Source organism: Lepus europaeus, chromosome 7, assembly GCF_033115175.1.
Source record: "Lepus europaeus isolate LE1 chromosome 7, mLepTim1.pri, whole genome shotgun sequence".
Classification (NCBI taxonomy): domain Eukaryota; kingdom Metazoa; phylum Chordata; class Mammalia; order Lagomorpha; family Leporidae; genus Lepus; species Lepus europaeus.
Genome location: NC_084833.1, coordinates 15587341 through 15606714, shown reverse-complemented (window position 1 = coordinate 15606714; position 19374 = coordinate 15587341). Strand labels below are relative to the sequence as shown.

The 19374-nt window shown below is 38.3% G+C and overlaps 2 protein-coding genes across 2 annotated transcripts; both read left to right on the top strand.

The window, feature by feature from the left end:
* The first annotated feature begins 227 nt into the window (after positions 1-227).
* Positions 228-1166, top strand: LOC133763650 (olfactory receptor 5J3-like). Its single transcript, XM_062197448.1, has one exon. It carries the CDS (start codon positions 228-230, stop codon positions 1164-1166), a length of 939 nt encoding a protein of 312 aa, XP_062053432.1.
* A 12607-nt stretch (positions 1167-13773) lies between these two features.
* LOC133764273 (olfactory receptor 5J3-like) lies at positions 13774-14751 on the top strand. Its single transcript, XM_062197944.1, has one exon. The coding sequence runs from the start codon at positions 13813-13815 to the stop codon at positions 14749-14751; it is 939 nt and encodes a 312-aa protein (XP_062053928.1). The 5' UTR covers positions 13774-13812.
* Positions 14752-19374: the final 4623 nt, after the last annotated feature.

The following is a 19374-nucleotide window of genomic DNA, read 5'->3' as shown; positions in this document are numbered from 1 at the left end:
ACCAGGAAATGAAATCTCCAATTCCAAAAAGTTTTAATCACTTTATGTGGACTGTTTTGCACATATATTGTCACTGCTGAAGTTAATCTCTTTTCTTCATCTAACTATAGGGTAATCTTAAATGTCGCATGTTGTTGTGGATACTGGACTGTGGAGGAAACCGTAACATACTTCATTTTAATGGTATCATCATACTCTGAACCAAGGAGATAGAGAATCCTGAATGCATGGCAGGTTGGAATCATACAAGTGTGAAGGAATTTCTTCTGGTAGCATTAACTGAAAACCCCAATTTGAAAATCCCTTTATTTTTGCTTTTCACTCTAATTTATGTCATCACGCTGGTAGGTAATTGGGGGATGATTGTCTTGATCTGGTTGAATGTCCATCTCCACACTCCAATGTACTTCTTTCTTAGCAATCTCTCCTTTTGTGATATCTGCTACTCCACTGTCTTCGCTCCTAAGATGCTGGTCAATTTCCTATCAAAACACAAGTCCAGTACATTTTTTGGCTGTGTTCTACAGAGTTTCTTTTTTGCAGTGTACATAACCACGGAAGGCATCCTCCTGTCTGTGATGGCTTATGACCGTTATGTGGCAATCGCCAACCCCCTGTTGTATAAAGTCATTATGACCCAATGCGTTTGTACTTCCATGGTCCTTGCATCTTACCTGGGTGGGCTCATTAACTCCCTGACACACACAATAGGTTTGCTCAAACTCGACTTCTGTGGTCCTAACACTGTGAACCATTTTTTCTGTGACATCCCCCCACTTTTGAAGCTTTCTTGCTCTGATGCTCATAATAATGAAATGCTGCTTTTGATCTTCTCTGGGGTCATTGCAATGTTCACTTTCATCCTCATCATGGTCTCTTATACCCGCATCATCATCGCCATCCAGAGAATTCGCTCTTCTGAAGGGAGGCGGAAAGCCTTCTCCACCTGTGTTTCCCACCTGACTGTTGTGACCTTGTTCTATGGCTCTGTGACTTTTAGCTACATTCAGCCAAGCTCTCAGTATTCTTTGGAACAGGAAAAGATCTCTGCTGTGTTTTATACATTGGTGATTCCTATGCTAAACCCCCTGATTTACAGCCTGAGGAATAAAGATGTGAAAGATGCAGCAAAAAAGTCACTTTGGTGGAAGCGAAACCCTGTGTGACTCAGTCCTACCTATGCTTTGCTAATAAAACATTAACCTTGAAATAGACAGATTTTCTTTAAAATTTCACTAAAACTTCAGCCAGAAATAAAACTACAAGTAAAACAGATTCTCTAGTGAAATTTGGGATGGGAGGGTAAGGTTTGACAGGAAGATAGAAAGATCACTCCATTTCATCATTCACTTTTTTGGTGACTAATAAATGTTTTCTCAAAAGCTGATAAAAATGTTTTTCTCAGAAATTTTCAAGCTAAAATCTGGAGAATTTTATCAGAGTCTTAAAAGAATCTGACATTAATTCTAATAAAAAAGATGCACAAAGAATAGGCATCCACCAAATACATAAGTGTTGAGAGAATAATGGAGATGTCTCTTGGTGGACAGTTCTTAGAGCAAATAATTTCGTTGCTGTTATAAAACTACTGCCATCAAATTGAATATATTTTGAATTTATCTTGTGATTCTTAATAGTACATTTGTGGGGAAAATCTTCGGAAGATATAAGCCTCATTATTTATAGTTCATTTATTCAACATACTTCCATTGAAAACATTTATTATGCCAATTACTCTGTGATAAAACATATAAAGATTTAAGCAATGGAGCAAAATTTATTAGTGTAATAAGAACTATAGGAATATTGTATATGGAACATGTTAAAGATAAGAAAACCTGGTAAGTTTGGCTCTAGAATGGAATTTTTAACTGAAAGCAATGGACACTAACTTTGTCAAGTTATGTGAGAACAAGGTCATATAAATGAAATTCCTTCAATTTTTTGATAATGTATTTGAAGAGTTTCTCAAGGGTTAATAAGTAAAGCCCTGATTGAAAGTTAAATGCTATGCTTTAGGGAAATATTTATAATGTCACTTTTATCAACATGTTGGAAGGTAGAATAAGTTGAAGGGGGAAACTACACAGAATTATAGAGAAATAAAAATTATTCTGAGTAGATCAGTGTTGTAAACCAGCAATAAAGAGGAGGGGACAAATGCAAAGAGATATTTTATCAAGGTTATCAACAGAACTTGAGAAATTACTAGAACTGTGGTTTTATTTTCATTTTATGGAGAAAAGGTGTATAATAACTGGAAAGTTTTGATTCTGTAATTAGTGTGATTCATTAGTTAGAAGGAAAAGCAACGTGATGAGAATCTGAGTGTCACACAAGTTCTAAAGAGAAGGCTTTCTAAAGGTTCATTTATTAAAGGCAGAGATACAGAGAGGCAGAGGCACAGAGAAAGAGAGAGGTCTTCCATCCACTGGTTCACTCTCCAGATGGCCGTAATGGCTGAGCTGTGCCTATCGGAAGCCAGGAGCCAGGAGCTTCTTCTGGGTCTCCCTTGTGGGTGCAGGGGTCCAAGGACTTGGGCCATCTTCTACTGCTTTCCCAGGTTAGAACAGAGAGCAGGATCTGAAGTGGAGCAGCTGGGACTTGAATCAGTGCCAATACTGGATGCTAGCACTGCAGGTGGCGGCTTTACCCACTATGCCACAGCACTGGCCTGGAGAAGGCTTTCTAAGGAAAGGGTTTGGCCAGGAACTAAGCTCCGGTGTCATAAGATGTTCACATATCAGCAGTAGGATCAGAACTGGAGCAAAGAGCAGACAGAGTGAAAAGTCTAAAAGGTAGACCCAATCATTTGTGATGTAGTAACTATGGGGACTCCTAGCTCCAGTGAAGTGAAAGGCAAGTGACTTAATTTATACATGAAAAACTAACATTCATCAGGATTAAATTCCTGGCTTCTAACTTTAGCCTGGCCCAGCAAAGGCCATTGCTGGCATTTGGGGAGTGAACCAGTGAATGGAAGATTTCTCTCTTTCTCTTTGTGTCTCTCCATTTTTTTAAATAATCATATACTTCATATATTATTGTTTTATATTTTATATACAATGTGTGTCATTTTACATAATCCAAACATATATAATATGAATATGTTATTTAAAATATTTAATTTATGTATTTATATATTGTTGCTATACATAACAATAAATGTTTTAAATACTTAGTATTTTAAAAAAGGTTGCCTCTGGCTACTGTATTAATACAAATGAAGGTTATGAAAGACTGTTGAGGGAAGGAAGGAGCTGGTGATGGAAGGCTGATTAACAAACAGGTACTAAGTTATAGTTAAACAGGAGTGAAAAGATTTGGACTTACACTACACAGTATGAGATCACAGATAATGCTAACAGAATGCATAATTCTTTTTTAAAATACTGGAATAAAGGATTTTGAATGTTTTTACTATAAAGAAAATGTAAAAGCTTTAAATATAGACATTACACAATGCATTTAATATACTTGAAACTTTACATCATGCTATAAAATGTACAATATTTATGTCTATAAAAATGTTACAAACATAAAATGATAATAATAAACAGACCATAGAATGGCTAGAGTAGGAAAAAGAAGCCTCAATAAGAGGCCACATAGTAATTCAGGTGAGTATCACATCAAGCAAGAGCTGTCCTAATGAGGCTTGTTGAAAATAAAAATACAGGATATATTGTGAAAGGCCATCACAAAACACACCAAACACTGGAGTAAGGGAGAGGATAAAGTGACCGGGAAACTTGAAGGCTGGAGGGAGAGAGTGAAAAGAGGCCTTGTTAGAGATTTCCAGGGGTGAGGGAGTGAGAACAGTGGATCCCCTTAGAGTGGGGGTGGAGTTGTCACTTCTGGTTGGGCCATTTGGTCACCTGAATCCTAGTAAGCCAGGCTGGGTCCTGGAGAGGCCAAACTTAGCATACAAGGTGGCAGCTGGGCCAGAGCCTAATGTGGTGTCTGGGGCTCTAGATGGCGCCTCAGATAAGATGGCACCATTTCACTAATGTGATATAGAGAGTGGCAGGTTAGCAAAAGAAAGACAAGTCAATGAAGACTACAGTATTTTTTCAACAGACAAGGAGACACAGATAAAAACAGCCTCCCAAATTTACAAACCCTTACATGATATTTACAATGCTGACCATATGACACATCAAAAAAGTCTCAATGTGTTCCAAAGGATGACATGTACACATTTTATAATGACAGACAACATACTTAAATTTGCTAAATCTTTTTTTTTTTTTCATTTGAAAAGAGGGAAAATGATATCACCTCAAAATTTCACAGATGTCAGTCACTGTGGGAAGATAAATGCTAAATTATCTCATAATACATCTCACACTGGGGAGAAGTGTGAACATGTACTGCATATTAAATATCTCACTCTTATATAAACATAAATATTGGTATACACACATACATAGAGAGAGGGAGAGAGGAAGAGGGAGAGACAGATAGAAATGGATAAAGATAAATAGCATTTCGGCAAAAATAACAGGAAAAGCAGGATAAGATAAAAAATTCATCTCTTGAAATGCGACTAAACAGCCGTTAAGGAAAAGAGAACTAAAGGGGCTGGAAATTTAGAGCAGTGTAGCCTCAGAGAAATGGGACAACTTCTACCACACTGATGCAGGGCAGACTTTAAAATCCATGTTGTCTTGCATAAGGACTCTGCCAGTGTCAGAGGAAGCAGTCGTGTTTTTGAAGATACTTTGTAAGTGTCATCCCACAACATTCCGTTTCCACTAGGACAAATCCTTAGCCAAATCCTGCACCTGAAGAGGCCTAGAGACTATACAAATAGAGAAAGCAAAAGATGGATAGAGACTGATACAGACACACATAGAAAGATACAGAGATAGACCCCTAGATGGGAGGTGATTGACTTAAGTGGACAACTGACAAGCAGACAGGAGCTTCTGGTGAGTCTCAAGCAACACAAAGCCATGTCACCCAAAGGCGGATGCTTCTGGGCGTGTGTCCTGTTCCTGCTCTGGGGAAGGAGAATACAGTGGATTGTTGAGCATTTAAGTGGCCTAGGGAGATGAGTTTGCTTCTATAGGGGCTTAATCAGACACTTGGTTTGGGGTGGGGGAGTTTGGGGTAGGAGAAATTTATAGGGACTGGAGACAGTGAGAGATACAGAGGCAGACAGAGAGACCTCTTATTAAAAACTCTGTGGCCGGCGCCGCGGCTCAATAGACTAATCCTCCGCCTTGCGGCGCCGGCACACCAGGCTCTAGTCCCGGTTGGGGCACCGGATTCTGTCCCGGTTGCCCCTCTTCCAGGCCAGCTCTCTGCTGTGGCCTGGGAGTGCAGTGGAGGATGGCCCAAGTCCTTGGGCCCTGCACCCCATGGGAGACCAGGAGAAGCACCTGGCTCCTGGCTTCGGATTAACACGGTGCGCCATTGGAGGGTGAACCAATGGTAAAGGAAGACCTTTCTCTCGCTCTCTCTCACTGTCCACTCTGCCTCTCAAAAAAACAAAACAAAACAAAAATACTCTGTGAAGTCCATGGCCAATAACAGGGACAAGCAGAATAGGATGGGGTCTAACTCCAAACCAGTCTGGCACCATCTCAGTTAATAACTGAATAGGCATGATCCACAATCCACCTTTTATGTTTATAGGAAAAACAAGACTGTCTCCTGTTGAGAATAAATTAATCTTCCATTTCTATGATTCATTTATTTATATGCATATATTCAGAAAGTATATTCAAGTGTGAAAATAGGAAAATGAAGACAGACTCACAGAAGATCTCCCTGGTGGAGTTAGAAGAGGATGTCAAAAAATGCTATGGTTAAGATGTTAGGAAAAATTTAAGATGAAAAATTTTAAGAAAATTTAAATGAGTAAAAATCTAAACAAATGAAATTTTACAAGTAAAACGAAATCCCATGAACTATGACGATGAGAACTTATTTTGAAGATTTAAGATCTCATTGGAAAAATACTTTTAAAATTTTTAAATGCATATCAGTACAAATTTATATAACTGAAAAACAGAGAGAAAACAGCAATCAGAAGCATACATCAGAGCATAGGTGACAGGTGTTCACCCAATCAACTGAATTGCGATACATGTACTCAACCCTGAGAGAAATAATCAATAATGGATAGAATAAATATTTTGATTCAACAAGGATAAGGTAGCTAAATTTTTTCCAAAACTGATTTCCTCAAGAACATAATGCTAGAATTTAAAAAGATTCCACTGCTTTTATCAGTTTTACTGAAAATATTTATTAAATAGAAATAAAAAGTCAAGTTTAAGAAAATAAATAAATATTTTGATATATTAAAAACTATAGGCCACACAACGTTTTCTAAAAATTACAAATGCACACAAATGGTGTAACAATTTCACTAATATTATGTTTTGTAAAAGAAGACAGATACTGTGGCTGACACTGTGGTGGAGTGGATTAAGCCGCATCCGAAGCACCAGCATCCCTTATGGGCTCTGGTTGGAGTTCTGACTACTCCACTCCTGATCAAGCTCCCTGCTAATGGCCTGGGAAAGCAGTGGAAGATGGTCCAACTGCCTGGGCCCCTGCACACACGTGGGAGATCTGAATGTAGCATCTGGCTCCTGGCTTCCTTCTGGCCAATCTCTGACTATTGTGATCAGTTGGGGAGTGAACCAGAAGATGGAAGATTCTTTTGGTCTCTCTTCTTCTGTATTTCTCTCTCTCTCTCTCTCTCTCTCTCTCTCTCTCTCTCAACAAATAACCAATCGTTATGGTATAATGGTCATAAAAAAGCATTGTTCTTAAAGAATTACTGATTTTTACATTTTCATTTATTCATTTTTTTATTTGAAGGGCAGAGAGATAGAGAGATACCAACAGAGACCTCCCATTTGTTGTTAATTCCCTAAATGTCTTCCATAGCTGGAACTTGTTAGGACAAAGCCAGGAGCTCAATCCAGGTCTCGTGTGGGTGTCAAGTGAGCCATCATCTGCTGTCTCTCAAGTTCTGCATTTGTCAAAATCCTAGATCAGATGTTGAGCAAGTAATCAAACCCATGCACTCTGGTATGGGATGAAAATCTCCCAAGTGGCATCTTAACCACTACAGCTGCCTCTAAAAAGACATTTTGGAGTTCTGGAATTACTGGTATCATGATATGAGGGGTACTATACTGGTGTAAGTAAACATAAAATTTTCATATTCTTTAAACATAAAATTAGTGTGCTTTAAAATGTATTTGTGTGTATGTGTGTGAAACTTCCTTCTCAGAAGAAACGTTCAAAACATATATCCTCAATCAAGACAATATGGGGGCTGGCCCTGTGGCACAGCGGGTTAACACCCTGGACTGAAGCACTAGCATCCCATATGGGCACTGGTTCGAGTCTTGGCTGCTCCACTTCCGATCCAGCTTTCTGCTGTGGCCTGGGAAAGCATTAGAAAATGGCCCAAGTCCTTGGGCCCTTGAACCCGTGTGAAAGACCTGGAAGAAGCTCCTGACTCCTGGCTTCGGATCACCACAGCTCTGGCCATTGCAGCCATCTGGAGAATAAACCATCAGATGGTAGACCTCTCTCTCTCTCTCTCTCACTCTCTCTCTCTCTCTCTCTCACTCTCTCTCTCTCTCTCTCCTCTCTCTGTGTAATTCTGACTTTCAAATAAATAAAATAAATCTTTAAAAAAAGACAATATGTGAAGTGTGAGGAACACTAAATATGAAATTAATGCATAATTATACACAGTGGTTGAATTTTAATACATAGTAATAATATTTTAGTGAGAGTTTTACAATAGGTTGACTTTGTATTCATGGGGAAATAATACTGTATATGTGTTTTATTAATTGAGACAAACATAAACTGATGGATGAAATAATCAGAAAAGGTGAAGATATACCAATAGAAATTCTCATTTGAAAAATAAAATTAAAAATAAATGAAAGTATGGCTTCATAAAGTGTATCAATAGACATATAGTTCAGGTCCCAGAAGAAAAATCTGAGAAATAATTACATAAAACAAAACAAAGCAATCTGAAGTAACAGACACAACTTCTTGAATTTGAGAGAAAAAGTTTATTCAATATTTTACTGAAGATTGTTAATACATAAGGAACGAAAATGAACTCTAGCACTCTAGGCATAGATAGATCTAAATGTGAAAGGAGGATGCTAAAAAAGAGATGAAAATTAATTAACAAAGGAATGAATATTAAAAAATAAAAGAACGTAAAGACCTCCAATGGCAAAAGAAGCTATACAACTCTCATTTTCCTTAGGAGATGGCATTGCTTATGTTGAAAACCCAAAGCAATACTTACAAAATCAAAATGCGAAAATCAACTGTTTCTCTATATATGGTTAGCAAGCAATCTCAACTGAAATTAAGAAAATATTTCCATTAACAACCATATTGACATACAGTATTTAAAAACAAGTTCCATTATTGAAGTCAAAGTTAACTGTAAGACCTAAGAACTGTAATAATTGATGACAGGAATTAGAGAAGACCTAAACAAATGGAGAATTATACAATGTAAAGGGACTGGATGGCTGCATTCACAGATATTTACGCAGGAGGACCGAGCATGTGTATCCACAGTTGGTCTTAGCCAAGTATTGAGCCATTATCTGCTATCTACCAGTGTGTTCATTATCAAGAATCTGGATCAGAAATGGAAGTGATAATGTGATACAAGAGTCCTAAGCAGTGGCTTAACCTGCTGTATCACAATGCTTACACCAATTTGAATTTTCAGAATGTATTTGTTTATGTTTTTTTATTAAACTTTTATTTAATGAATATAAATTTCCAAATTACAGCTTATGGGTTACAATGGCTTCCCCCTCCCAAAACTTCCCTCCCACCCACAACCCTCCCCTTTCCCGCTCCCTCTCCCCTTCCAATCACATTATGATTCATTTTCAATTCTCTTTATATACAGAAGATCAGTTTAGTATATATTAGGTAACGATTACAACAGTTTGCCCCCATATAGCAACACAAAGTGAAAAAAAATACTATTGGAGTACTAGTTATAGCATTAAATAAGAGTGTACAGCACATTAAAGACAGAGATCCTACATAATATTTTTTAAATTAATTAATTTTCTATGCCATTTCCAATTAACACCAGGTTGTTTTTTTCATTTCCAATTATCTTTATATACAGAAGATCGATTCAGTATATAATTAGTAAAGATCTCATCAGTTTGTACCCACGCAGAAACACAAAGTATAAAAATACTGTTTCAGTACTAGTTATAGCATCACTTCACATTGGACAACACATTAAGGACAGATCCCACATGGGATGTTTATGGTTTTTTCATTCTTGTCAACTGTCTTGTCACTTTTTTGCCCTTAATATACAATATTCTAAGAGAAAAGAAAATATTGATCAGAGAAACTAAATGTCTTTATTTTTTATATTAGGATAGGGAGTAAATTATATTTTAAAATAATGGAGAATGCATCAGGTACTAAGATTATTCTAGGTCTTCCAAAGGAATGGATCATGGATCACCATCTATCCTTCTTCAGTCTTAGGTTATGGCTCAGTCCTCACCCTTATCACCTGCCTATTAGCTTATAATTTAAGAAATTTGTTTCAGCATAAAATGAAAGTCAACTCTTATTTAAATACATGTGTAAACCCATATATACAGTTTCAAATATTGCTATCAAAACCCTTCTTGATGCAGTTTAATCTGGTGGCAGAAACTTCAATAGTGTCTATCAACAGACAAGCTGGACTGAAGAAACAAACGCTCAGGAGATGGATGGTTGGGGTCATCTTAAGAAATTCTACAAAGAAGTAGATTAAATTTTCTCTGATAACACTCTTGCCATATAAGTGAGTCAAGAATTGGAATTTATTAGGGCTTACTCTACTACCTTAAACTTCTTCAATTTTCAGTTTTTGTTTCTGCTTTATTTTTTTCTGTCACGGAGGGCCAAGCAATGTGCTCTTTCAAAGTATCCATACACAATTACTGAGCAGGCATCACCATCCATATTATTGCATTTTTTAGAGTCCATACATTCTATTTTCCCCCACACTTATTCCGCATTTACTTCCATTCATTATAGTATTCAGGAAATGAAATGCCTCAGGGAGTCATTCTATTCTTTAGAGCTTCCTAAATCCCTCAAGAAGCATGAGGGATTTTGTTAATACAAGTATTGTATCTTTTAATCAGAAGATTAACTCTGGGGAGTCTATTCCCATTTGAACTAAGGTAAATATATAACTGAACTTTTCATCTCAACTTGTGATTTTTTTTATCACCTTGATCTTACTTTCAGACCAAGGATGCTATGCCTTTGATTCTTATGTGTTAAAGAACTTTAAATTTCAGTCTTGCTCTCTTGCTCAATTTCTGGATCACTTTAAAAGTAAGATGTGCTTAATGGACTTGGTGGGTTCTTTTGTTTGCTTATAATTGTTTTGGGGGAATATTAAGAGTAAACTATAAGGATGGGTATTCCAAATTGAGCTCAAATGTTGAATATTATGCCTTACATTGGCAAGTTAAAATCATTTATTTGTATATCTTTTGTAGACACAATCTACAAATCAGTTAAAATTTTAAAAAGGAAAAAGGAGGGATTTTTTTTTTCTAAAAGAAGAATTATAACTGGCCGACGCTGCGGCTCACTAGGCTAATCGTCTGCCTGTGGCACTGGTACTCCGGGTTCTAGTCCCGGTTGAGGCGCCGGTTCTATCCCGGTTGCTCCTCTCCAGTTCAGCTCTCTGCTGTGGCCCGAGAAGGCAGTGCAGGATGGCACATGTGCTTGGGCCCTGCACCCGCATGGGAGACCAGGAGGAAGCACTTGGCTCCTGGCTTTGGATCGATGTAGCTCCAGCAGTAGCAGCCATTTGGGGGGTGAACCAACGGAAGGAAGACCTTTCTCTCTGTCTCTCTCTCTCTTGCTGTCTAACTCTGCCTGTCAAAAAAGAAAAAAAAAAGGAGAAGGATTATAACCTAGGCCATAACTATATATTTTCATGGGAATAATTTACCTGTCTCTATAGATAGTCTTCTTTTTTTATTTATTTGAGAGAGCTACAGACGGTGAGAGGGAGCGACAGAAAGGTCTTCTGTCCATTGGTTCACTCCCCAATGACCACAACGGCCAGAGCTGCACCAATCCGAAGCTAGGAGCCAGGTGCCTCTTCCTGGTATCCCACATGGGTGCAGGGGCCCAAGGACTTGGACCATTTTCTACTGCTTTCCCAGGCCACAGCAGAGAGCTGGATTGGAAGAGGATCATCTGGGACTAGAACTGGTGCCCATATGGGATGCCGGCGCAAGAGGTGGAGGATTAACATACTGCACCACGGCATAGGCCCCAATCTGTAGATAGTCTTGAAACAACATTTGTTTGTCTTATTTGCTATAATTCAGTAGACCTCTAAGATTGTTCTTTTTCTGAGTTCTACCCACCTTAAAGGCAATGTGTCTTTCAGTGAAAGGTTCATGTTATATCAAAACAAAGGGATCAATATCCTGATTTGTCTGAATTCTTAAAAATGTGTTTTCACCTGGCTTCGAGGTACCCAGAGCTATTTATAGCCATTCCATCCTTACAGAAGATTCACTTTTGCCCAGGTTGTCCTCACAGCAACTTCTCACTGGCAAAGGCTGACGGTGACTACTGGATCAGCCTGGATGACCCAGGCACACAGAACCTTGCTGGATCTGGCTCCATCAGGGTACTGGTGCCTTTTGAAGGTCACCCCTTCCTTGGTCTGTTTTTTATGCTTCTAAAATAAGTAAGACTTGATTACAAAAGCAAGTCAGTCAAATAAAGTAGCAAAATGTTCTGAAATTTTACTAAAACCCTAGTCAGCAATGAAGACTTTTCCTTTTAGCATAATGTGGAAGAACGAGTAAGAGAAATTATTTGAAGAACTGTGTAAGGAAAAAGGTTATAGATTCCTCTTATGATGGAGGAGCCTGATGAGAAATATTTTTGAGCATGATTCTGAGTAAGTAAAACTTCACTTGCTTTCAAAGCAAGATAAATGATACGGCAGACAAAATTCTGAACCACGCAAACTAAAAGCACAAAAATCTTACCCTAAAATGTACTAGTAATTTATATTTTATGCTTATCAATGTTTGTGTTATAGATATGAAAAGATACTTAAAATTCTCAGTCAAAACATAGCACTAACAAATAGATATGCACTGGTAATGTGGGAAATAATTGGGTATTCTAAGAATTGTGTTGCAAATGAAAGAAGAGAGGAAGTAGTATAAAGAAGTATCTGCCTATTTCATAAGCTTATTTTATTCTACAGGTTTTCTTTTGCTTTTTTTAATAATAAACATGAGGACTTCTCTTTCCTGAGTGTCTGTAAGGTACTGCTATTGGTTATCAAAGGGCTCTTTTTTTAAAAGAATTATTTATGTTATTTGAAAGTCAGAGTTACATAGAGAGAGAAAGAAAGGGAGAGAGAGGGAGGTCTTCCATCCACTAGTTCACTCCCCAAGTGGCCTCAACTGCCAGAGTTGTACTGATCCGAAGCCAGGAGCCAGGATCTGCTTCTGCATCTCCCACTCTGGTGCAGAAGCACAAGGACTTGGGCCATCTTCTTCTTCTTCTTCTTCTTCTTCTTTTTTTTTTTTTTTTGACAGGCAGAATGGACAGTGAGAGAGAGAGAGAGATAGAGAGAAAGGTCTTCCTTTTCTGTTGGTTCACCTCTCAGTGGCCGCTGCGGCTGGAGTACCGCACTGAACCAAAGCCAGGAACCAGGTGCTTCTCCTGGTCTCCCATGTGGGTGCAGGGCCCAAGGACTTGGGCCATCCTCCACTGCACTCCCAGGCCACAGCAGAGAGCTGGCCTGGAAGAGGAGTAACCGGGACAGAATCCGGCACCCCGACCGGGACTAGAACCCAGGGTGCCGGTGCTGCAGGCGGAGGATTAGCCTATTGAGCCATGGCATCAGCCTTGGGCGATCTTCTATGGCTTTCCCAGGCAGAGAGCTGGATCAGAAGTGGAGCAGCCAGGACTCGAACTGGTGCTCATATGGGATGCTGCCACTGCAAGTGGCGGCTTTATCCGCTACATCACAGTGCTGACCCCAGGACTTTTTTTTCCTTTACGATGTCTTTATAATAAAATTTACTTTAGTTTTTTGTTCATATTAAGACCGGCAATCTGGGGCCTTCATTGTAGTGTAGCAGGTTAAGCTTCTGCCACCAATGCTGGTATCCCGTATGGGCTTCAATTCAAAACCTAACTGTTCCGCTTCCCATCCAGCTTTCCGTTAATGTGCCTGGGATAGCAGTGGAAGATGACCTGAGTGCTTAGGCCCCTGCATCCAAATGGGAGATCCAAAAGAATCTTCATGCTCCTGGCTTCAACCTGGTCCAGCCCTGGGCCTTTGCAACCATTTTAGGAGTGAACCAGTAGATGGAAGATTTTCTCTCTCTCTGGTCCTCCTCTAACTCCTCCTCTTCCTCTCCCTGTAACTCTGCCTTTCAAGTAAATATTTAAATAAATAAATGTTCAAAATGTGTTTGAAAATACCAGCATTTTGAATGCATTCTGAAGTTACAATCTTGACATTTTTTTTTTCTTCACTCATGGAATTTTGATGTAGTGGAAAAATAAAGTGTTTGAAGAGGCTGGAGACTACTTGGCTACTACTTGGTTTCTAATTTTATAGGTAAGACAACTGGGGAAGAGAGGTCACTAACTCAAGTCACACAACAATTCAAGAGTTCCTGGAGATATCATAATTGCAACACTGTTACTCTTCAATGTATTCCTATCTTCTTGTCATTATCAGGTACCAAGAAACACAAACCCATGGCTGATGCTAACCTCACACTAGTGACTGAGTTCGTCCTTTTGGGACTGACAGATCGTGCTGAGCTGAAGATGTTCCTCTTTGTGTTGTTCCTATTAATCTACAGTGTTTCCTTGGTGGGAAATCTCGGGATGCTCTTCCTCATACAAATTACTCCCAAACTCCACACACCCATGTATCATTTTCTTAGCTTTCTGTCATTTGTTGATGCTTGCTATTCATCCATTTTTGCGCCCAAAATGCTGCTGAACTTCTTTGTAGAACAGGAGACAATCTCATTTTCTGCTTGCATTGTGCAGTATTTTTTATTTGTGGCACTCCTCACCACAGAAGGTTTCTTGCTGGCAGCAATGGCTTATGACCGGTACGTGGCCATTGTGAACCCTTTGCTTTATACAGTGGCTATGACTAAGATGGTTTGTGTAGTGCTCGTATTGGGATCATGTGTGGGAGGTATAATCAACTCACTGACACACACAATCGGCTTAACGAAACTGACTTTCTGTGGGCCGAATGTTATCAGTCACTTCTTCTGTGACCTTCCCCCTCTGCTAAAGCTCTCCTGTTCTGACACATCCCTGAATGAACTGCTGCTTTTAATCTTCTCGGGTGTTATTGCCATCGTCACTTTCTTGACTGTAATGATCTCCTACATCTTCATTGTCGCTGCCATCCTGAGGATCCGCTCAGCAGCAGGGAGACACAAAGCCTTCTCCACCTGTGCCTCCCATCTGACGGCAGTGACATTGTTCTATGGCTCCATAAGCTTTAGTTACATTCAACCAAGCTCCCAATATTCCTTAGAACAGGAAAAGGTGGTGTCTGTGTTTTACACCCTGGTGATTCCTATGTTAAACCCATTGATTTACAGCCTAAGAAACAAGGAAGTGAAGGATGCTGTGAAAAGGACCGTAGAAATGAGACCTTTTTCCTGCTGATTTCACACCATGTATGTCCAAAAATGGGATCCACAACAGTGCTTCCTGTAATGATGTCTATAAATATCTAATACAGTTTTAACCCCATACGTGTCCTAGACTTTATTTAATTTGACTCTTCTTTTTTTTCATGCATTTTTTAACTTTTATTTAATAAATATAATTTTCCAAAGTACAGCTTTTGGATTACAGTGGCTTCCCTCTCCATAACTTCCCTCCCACCCGTAACCCTCCCATCTCCCCCTCCCGCTCCCATTCAATTCACATCAAGATTCATTTTCTATTATCTTTATATACAGAAGATCAATTTAGTATATATTAAGTAAACATCTCAACAGCTTGCTCCCACACAAGAAACACAAAGTGTAAAGTACTGTTTGAGTACTAGTTATAGCATTAATTCACATTGTACAATACATTAAGGACAGAGATCCTACATGGGGAGTAATTGTACAGTGACTCCTGTTGTTGACTTAACAATTGAGACTCTTGTTTATGGCGTCAGTAATCTCCTTAGGCTCTTGTCATGAGTTGACAAGGCTATGGAAGCCTTTTAAGTTTGCCAGCTCTGATCTTATTTAGGTAAGGTCATAGTCAAAGTGGAAGTTTTCTTTTCTCTTTAGGGGAAAGTACCTCCTTCTTTGATGGCCTGTTCTTTCCACTGGGATCTCACTCACAGAGATCTTCCTTTAGGTCTTTTTTTTTTTTTTTGGCCAGAATTTCTTGGCTTTCCATGCCTGAAATACTCTCATGGGCTTTTCAGCCAGATCCAAATGCCTTAAGGGCTGATTCTGAGGCCAGAGTGCTGTTTAGGACATCCACCATTCTATGAGTCTGCTGTGTCTCCCGCTTCCCATGTTGGGTCATTATCTCCTTTTTAATTCTATCGGTTAGTATTTTCAGACACTAGTCTTGTTTATGTGATCTCTTTGATTCTTAGTCCTATCATTATGATGAATTGTGAACTGAAAATGATCATATTGACTAGTGAGATGCTATTGGTACATGCCACCTTGATGGGATTGAATTGGAATCCCCTAGCACGTTTCTAACTCTACTGTTTGGAGCATGTACCAAATTGTACATCGCCTCCCTCTCTTATTCCCACTCTGATATTTAACAGAGATCACTTTTCAGTTAAATTTCAACATCTAAGAATAATTGTGTGTTAATTAAAGAGTTCAACCAATGGCATTGTTGCTATGTGGGGGCAAACTGTTGCTATGTGGGGGCAAACTGTTGAAATCTTTACTTAATATATACTAAATTGATCTTCTGTATATAAAGAGAATTGAAAATGAATCTTGATGTGAATGGAAGGGGAGAGGGAGTGGGAAAGGGGAGGGTGGGAGGGAAGTTATGGGGGGGAAGCCATTGTAATCCATAAGCTGTACATTGGAAATTTATACTCATTAAATAAAAGTTAAAAAAAAAACCAACTGGGATTAAATCAAAATGAGAAATTTCTGTACTGCAAAAGAAACACTCAGCAAAGTGAAGAGGAAACTGACAGAATGGGAAATATTATTTGCAAACTATGCAACCAATAAAGGTTTCATAACCAGAATCTACAAAGAGATCAAGAAACTATACAACAAGAAAATAAACAACCCACTTAAGAGATGGGCCAAGGACCTCAATAGACATTTTTCAAAAGAGGAAATCCAACTGACCAACAGACACATGAGAAACTGTTCAGGATCACTAGGAATCAGGGAAATGCAAGTCAAAACCACAATGATGTTTCACCTCACCCCGGTTAGAATGGCTCACATACAGAAATCTACCAACAACAGATGCTGGCAAGGATGTGGGGGAAAAGGGACACTAACCCACTGTTCGTGGGAATGCAAACTGGTTAAGCCACTATGGAAGTCAGTCTGGAGATTCCTCAGACACCTGAATATAACTTTACCATTCAACCCAGCCATCCCACTCCTTGGAATTTACCCAAAGGAAATTAAATTGGCTAACAAAAAAGCCATCTGCACATTAATGTTTATTGCTGCTCAATTCACAATAGCTAAGACCTGGAGTCAACCTATATGCCCATCAACAGAAGACTGGATAAAGAAATTATGGGATATGTACTCTATATAGCAGTCAAAAACAATGAAATCCGGTCATTTGCAACAAAATGGAGGAATCTGGAAAACATCATGCTGAGTGAAATAAGCCAATCCCAAAGGGACAAATATCATGTGTTCTCCCTGATTGGTGACAACTAACAGAGCACCAAAAAGGAAACCTGTTGAAGTGAAATGGGCACCATGAGAAACAGTGACTTGATCAGCCCTTGCCCTGACTGTTGATGAACAACTTACTTCTTTATCCCTTTTAGTGTTTTGTTGTTGTTGTTGTTGTTCTAATTTGTCTCTTCTTGTGTTTCACTGACAGAGAAAGAGACCTGGAAAAATAACATGCCATAGGACACATGGATGACTCTTATGTGAATAACTTAAAAGCAGGCCCAGATCTGGGGTAGTTACCTCTGGACAAATGATTGTGTTTTGATCCATTATATATGGGTAGAGAGACTACATATAAACACAAAATTCATAAGTAATAAAATATTAAATTTCTCTTAGCTTAGTCTTTGTATTTAGATTAGAGATAAGGAAAAACCCTTTCAAGACAAAAATGTATTTGTACTTGTATTACTCAGAAAATAGATAAACACATGTTCAGGCATTAGCATGGATTATGTACAGCTTGGTCTTCTCTAAAACAAATGTGCACACTTAAATCGCCCAGGATGTTTAGCCTAGAGGTTGTGAATCCCATGTCCCACATGAGTGCCTGAGTGTGGTTACTCGCCCTGCCTTCCTGCCAGTGTACACCCTAAGAGGCCGAGCTGATGGCTCAGGTACTTAGGTTCCTGCCACCCATGTAGGAATCTTGTATTGTGTCTGGGCTCTCAACTTTGGCCCAGGCCCAGCCTTAGCCCTCTCAAGCATTTGGGGAATGAACCAGTGGATGAGAACTCTGTCTTCTGATCACTCTCTTCCTCTCTCTGTTTCTCTCTCTGCTAGATTGCTTGGCCACTCCCATCGATTAGTCTAAATCATTCCCCTGTCCGGCTGTCACTTTCCACTACTGCCTATAAAATCAAACAGGGCAGTTGCCATAGTTTTATTATCACATGGTATGGAAGCATTACTAACACCCAGAGAAAGCCTATTCTGAAGAGTCATTCTTTACATTTAGAAAAAATGAGTAAGATCTAAAGTCTCTAGGAAGTCATTGACAATCAAATTTATTGCCCCGTTTCCTGTAAGGATACATTGGCGTTTTTTGTAGATATCCAAAGAGGTGTTCTAGGAAAGGAGAAACCAGGAGGAGAATGTTTTCCCTTCAACTTGCGTTACACCTACGTGAACATCACCATAAAATCGTGCCCACAAATACTGATTATTCCATAGTGATCTCTTCTGAAATTATAGTGAACCACCCTATCTGGTGCAGGAAAAAAAGTATTATAGAGAATATTTTTGTTTAAAATAAAATAATATGAAATTTTTGGAGTTCGTTTTAAATATTGAAATAAACCAAGACAATCACATCAAGTAGCACAATGTGACACATGATGACTCCATGTTTGTTAATTCATATTTGTTCATGACAGGTTAATTAACCATTTACATTTTCTTCTCAGTGATAGCCATGGTCATATACATGAATATCAGTATCAGTTAATAGCATACCCATAGCTGTATAAATAATATTGAAATTATTATTATATAGGACATTCTTGAAAGAAATTGATATGAAAGTCTAACTCTGAGAATGAAATAATACAAATCACAAGAACATATGAAAATGTAATTAAATGTTTATTTTTATAAAAATATATTTGGAATTGACACAATGTTTTCATAATACGCATTTCCATGAACTATTAAAATGTTATTTATTTATTATTTATTTGAGAGACAGAAAAAGAAAACATGAACTTTTTGAATGTTTCTCTCAAAACACTTGTATAACCCTCTTGAGTCCCTGAAAGTCATATATTTGTGGCATCTGTGTATGTGGGTATTCATATAAGTGTGATCATTTGAAAGTTTTACCTTTTAGAATGAAATTAAAAAAAAATGATACCAATTGAACTTGATTTCTCTAGGCTGTCACACTTTTTTAATAGCATTCAGTGCATTTTGACCTAGAGTATGCAATGCAGGGGATCTTGTAAATGTAAGATAATTAAAACTCATAAAAATAAATTGAACTATTTATATTCACAAATACTATTAAAATAAGCTCCCTATCAAAGATGGGACTGGGCTACCAAGATACAGATAAAACATTTCCCTGAATGTGGGAGGAGAAGATAATTTATGGGGCAAAAAAAGATTCTTTTTATCTTGCACTGACCTTCAACTCATCCTTATAATTACTATACTACACTATTTTAAAAAACTAAGTGTTTCAATGAGGAAAAATTTTTTTTTCTCCTAGGATTCTGATGAACACTGGAGACTGTGGTGGATTTTTGTAATGTAGATTGGGAAATAAGTAAGCTATTACTATTTTCTGTTGTGTGTTTATATATTTATAATTTATAGATAAATATATAATATAGCTTCACTCTGAAGGTAGATGAAACTGAGTTAGGCATATTCC

What these genes read in the sequence shown, in the direction of transcription:
- LOC133763650 (XM_062197448.1), top strand. Translation starts at nt 228, where the DNA reads ATGGCAGGTTGGAATCATACAAGTGTGAAGGAATTTCTTCTGGTAGCA.
- LOC133764273 (XM_062197944.1), top strand. Translation starts at nt 13,813, where the DNA reads ATGGCTGATGCTAACCTCACACTAGTGACTGAGTTCGTCCTTTTGGGA.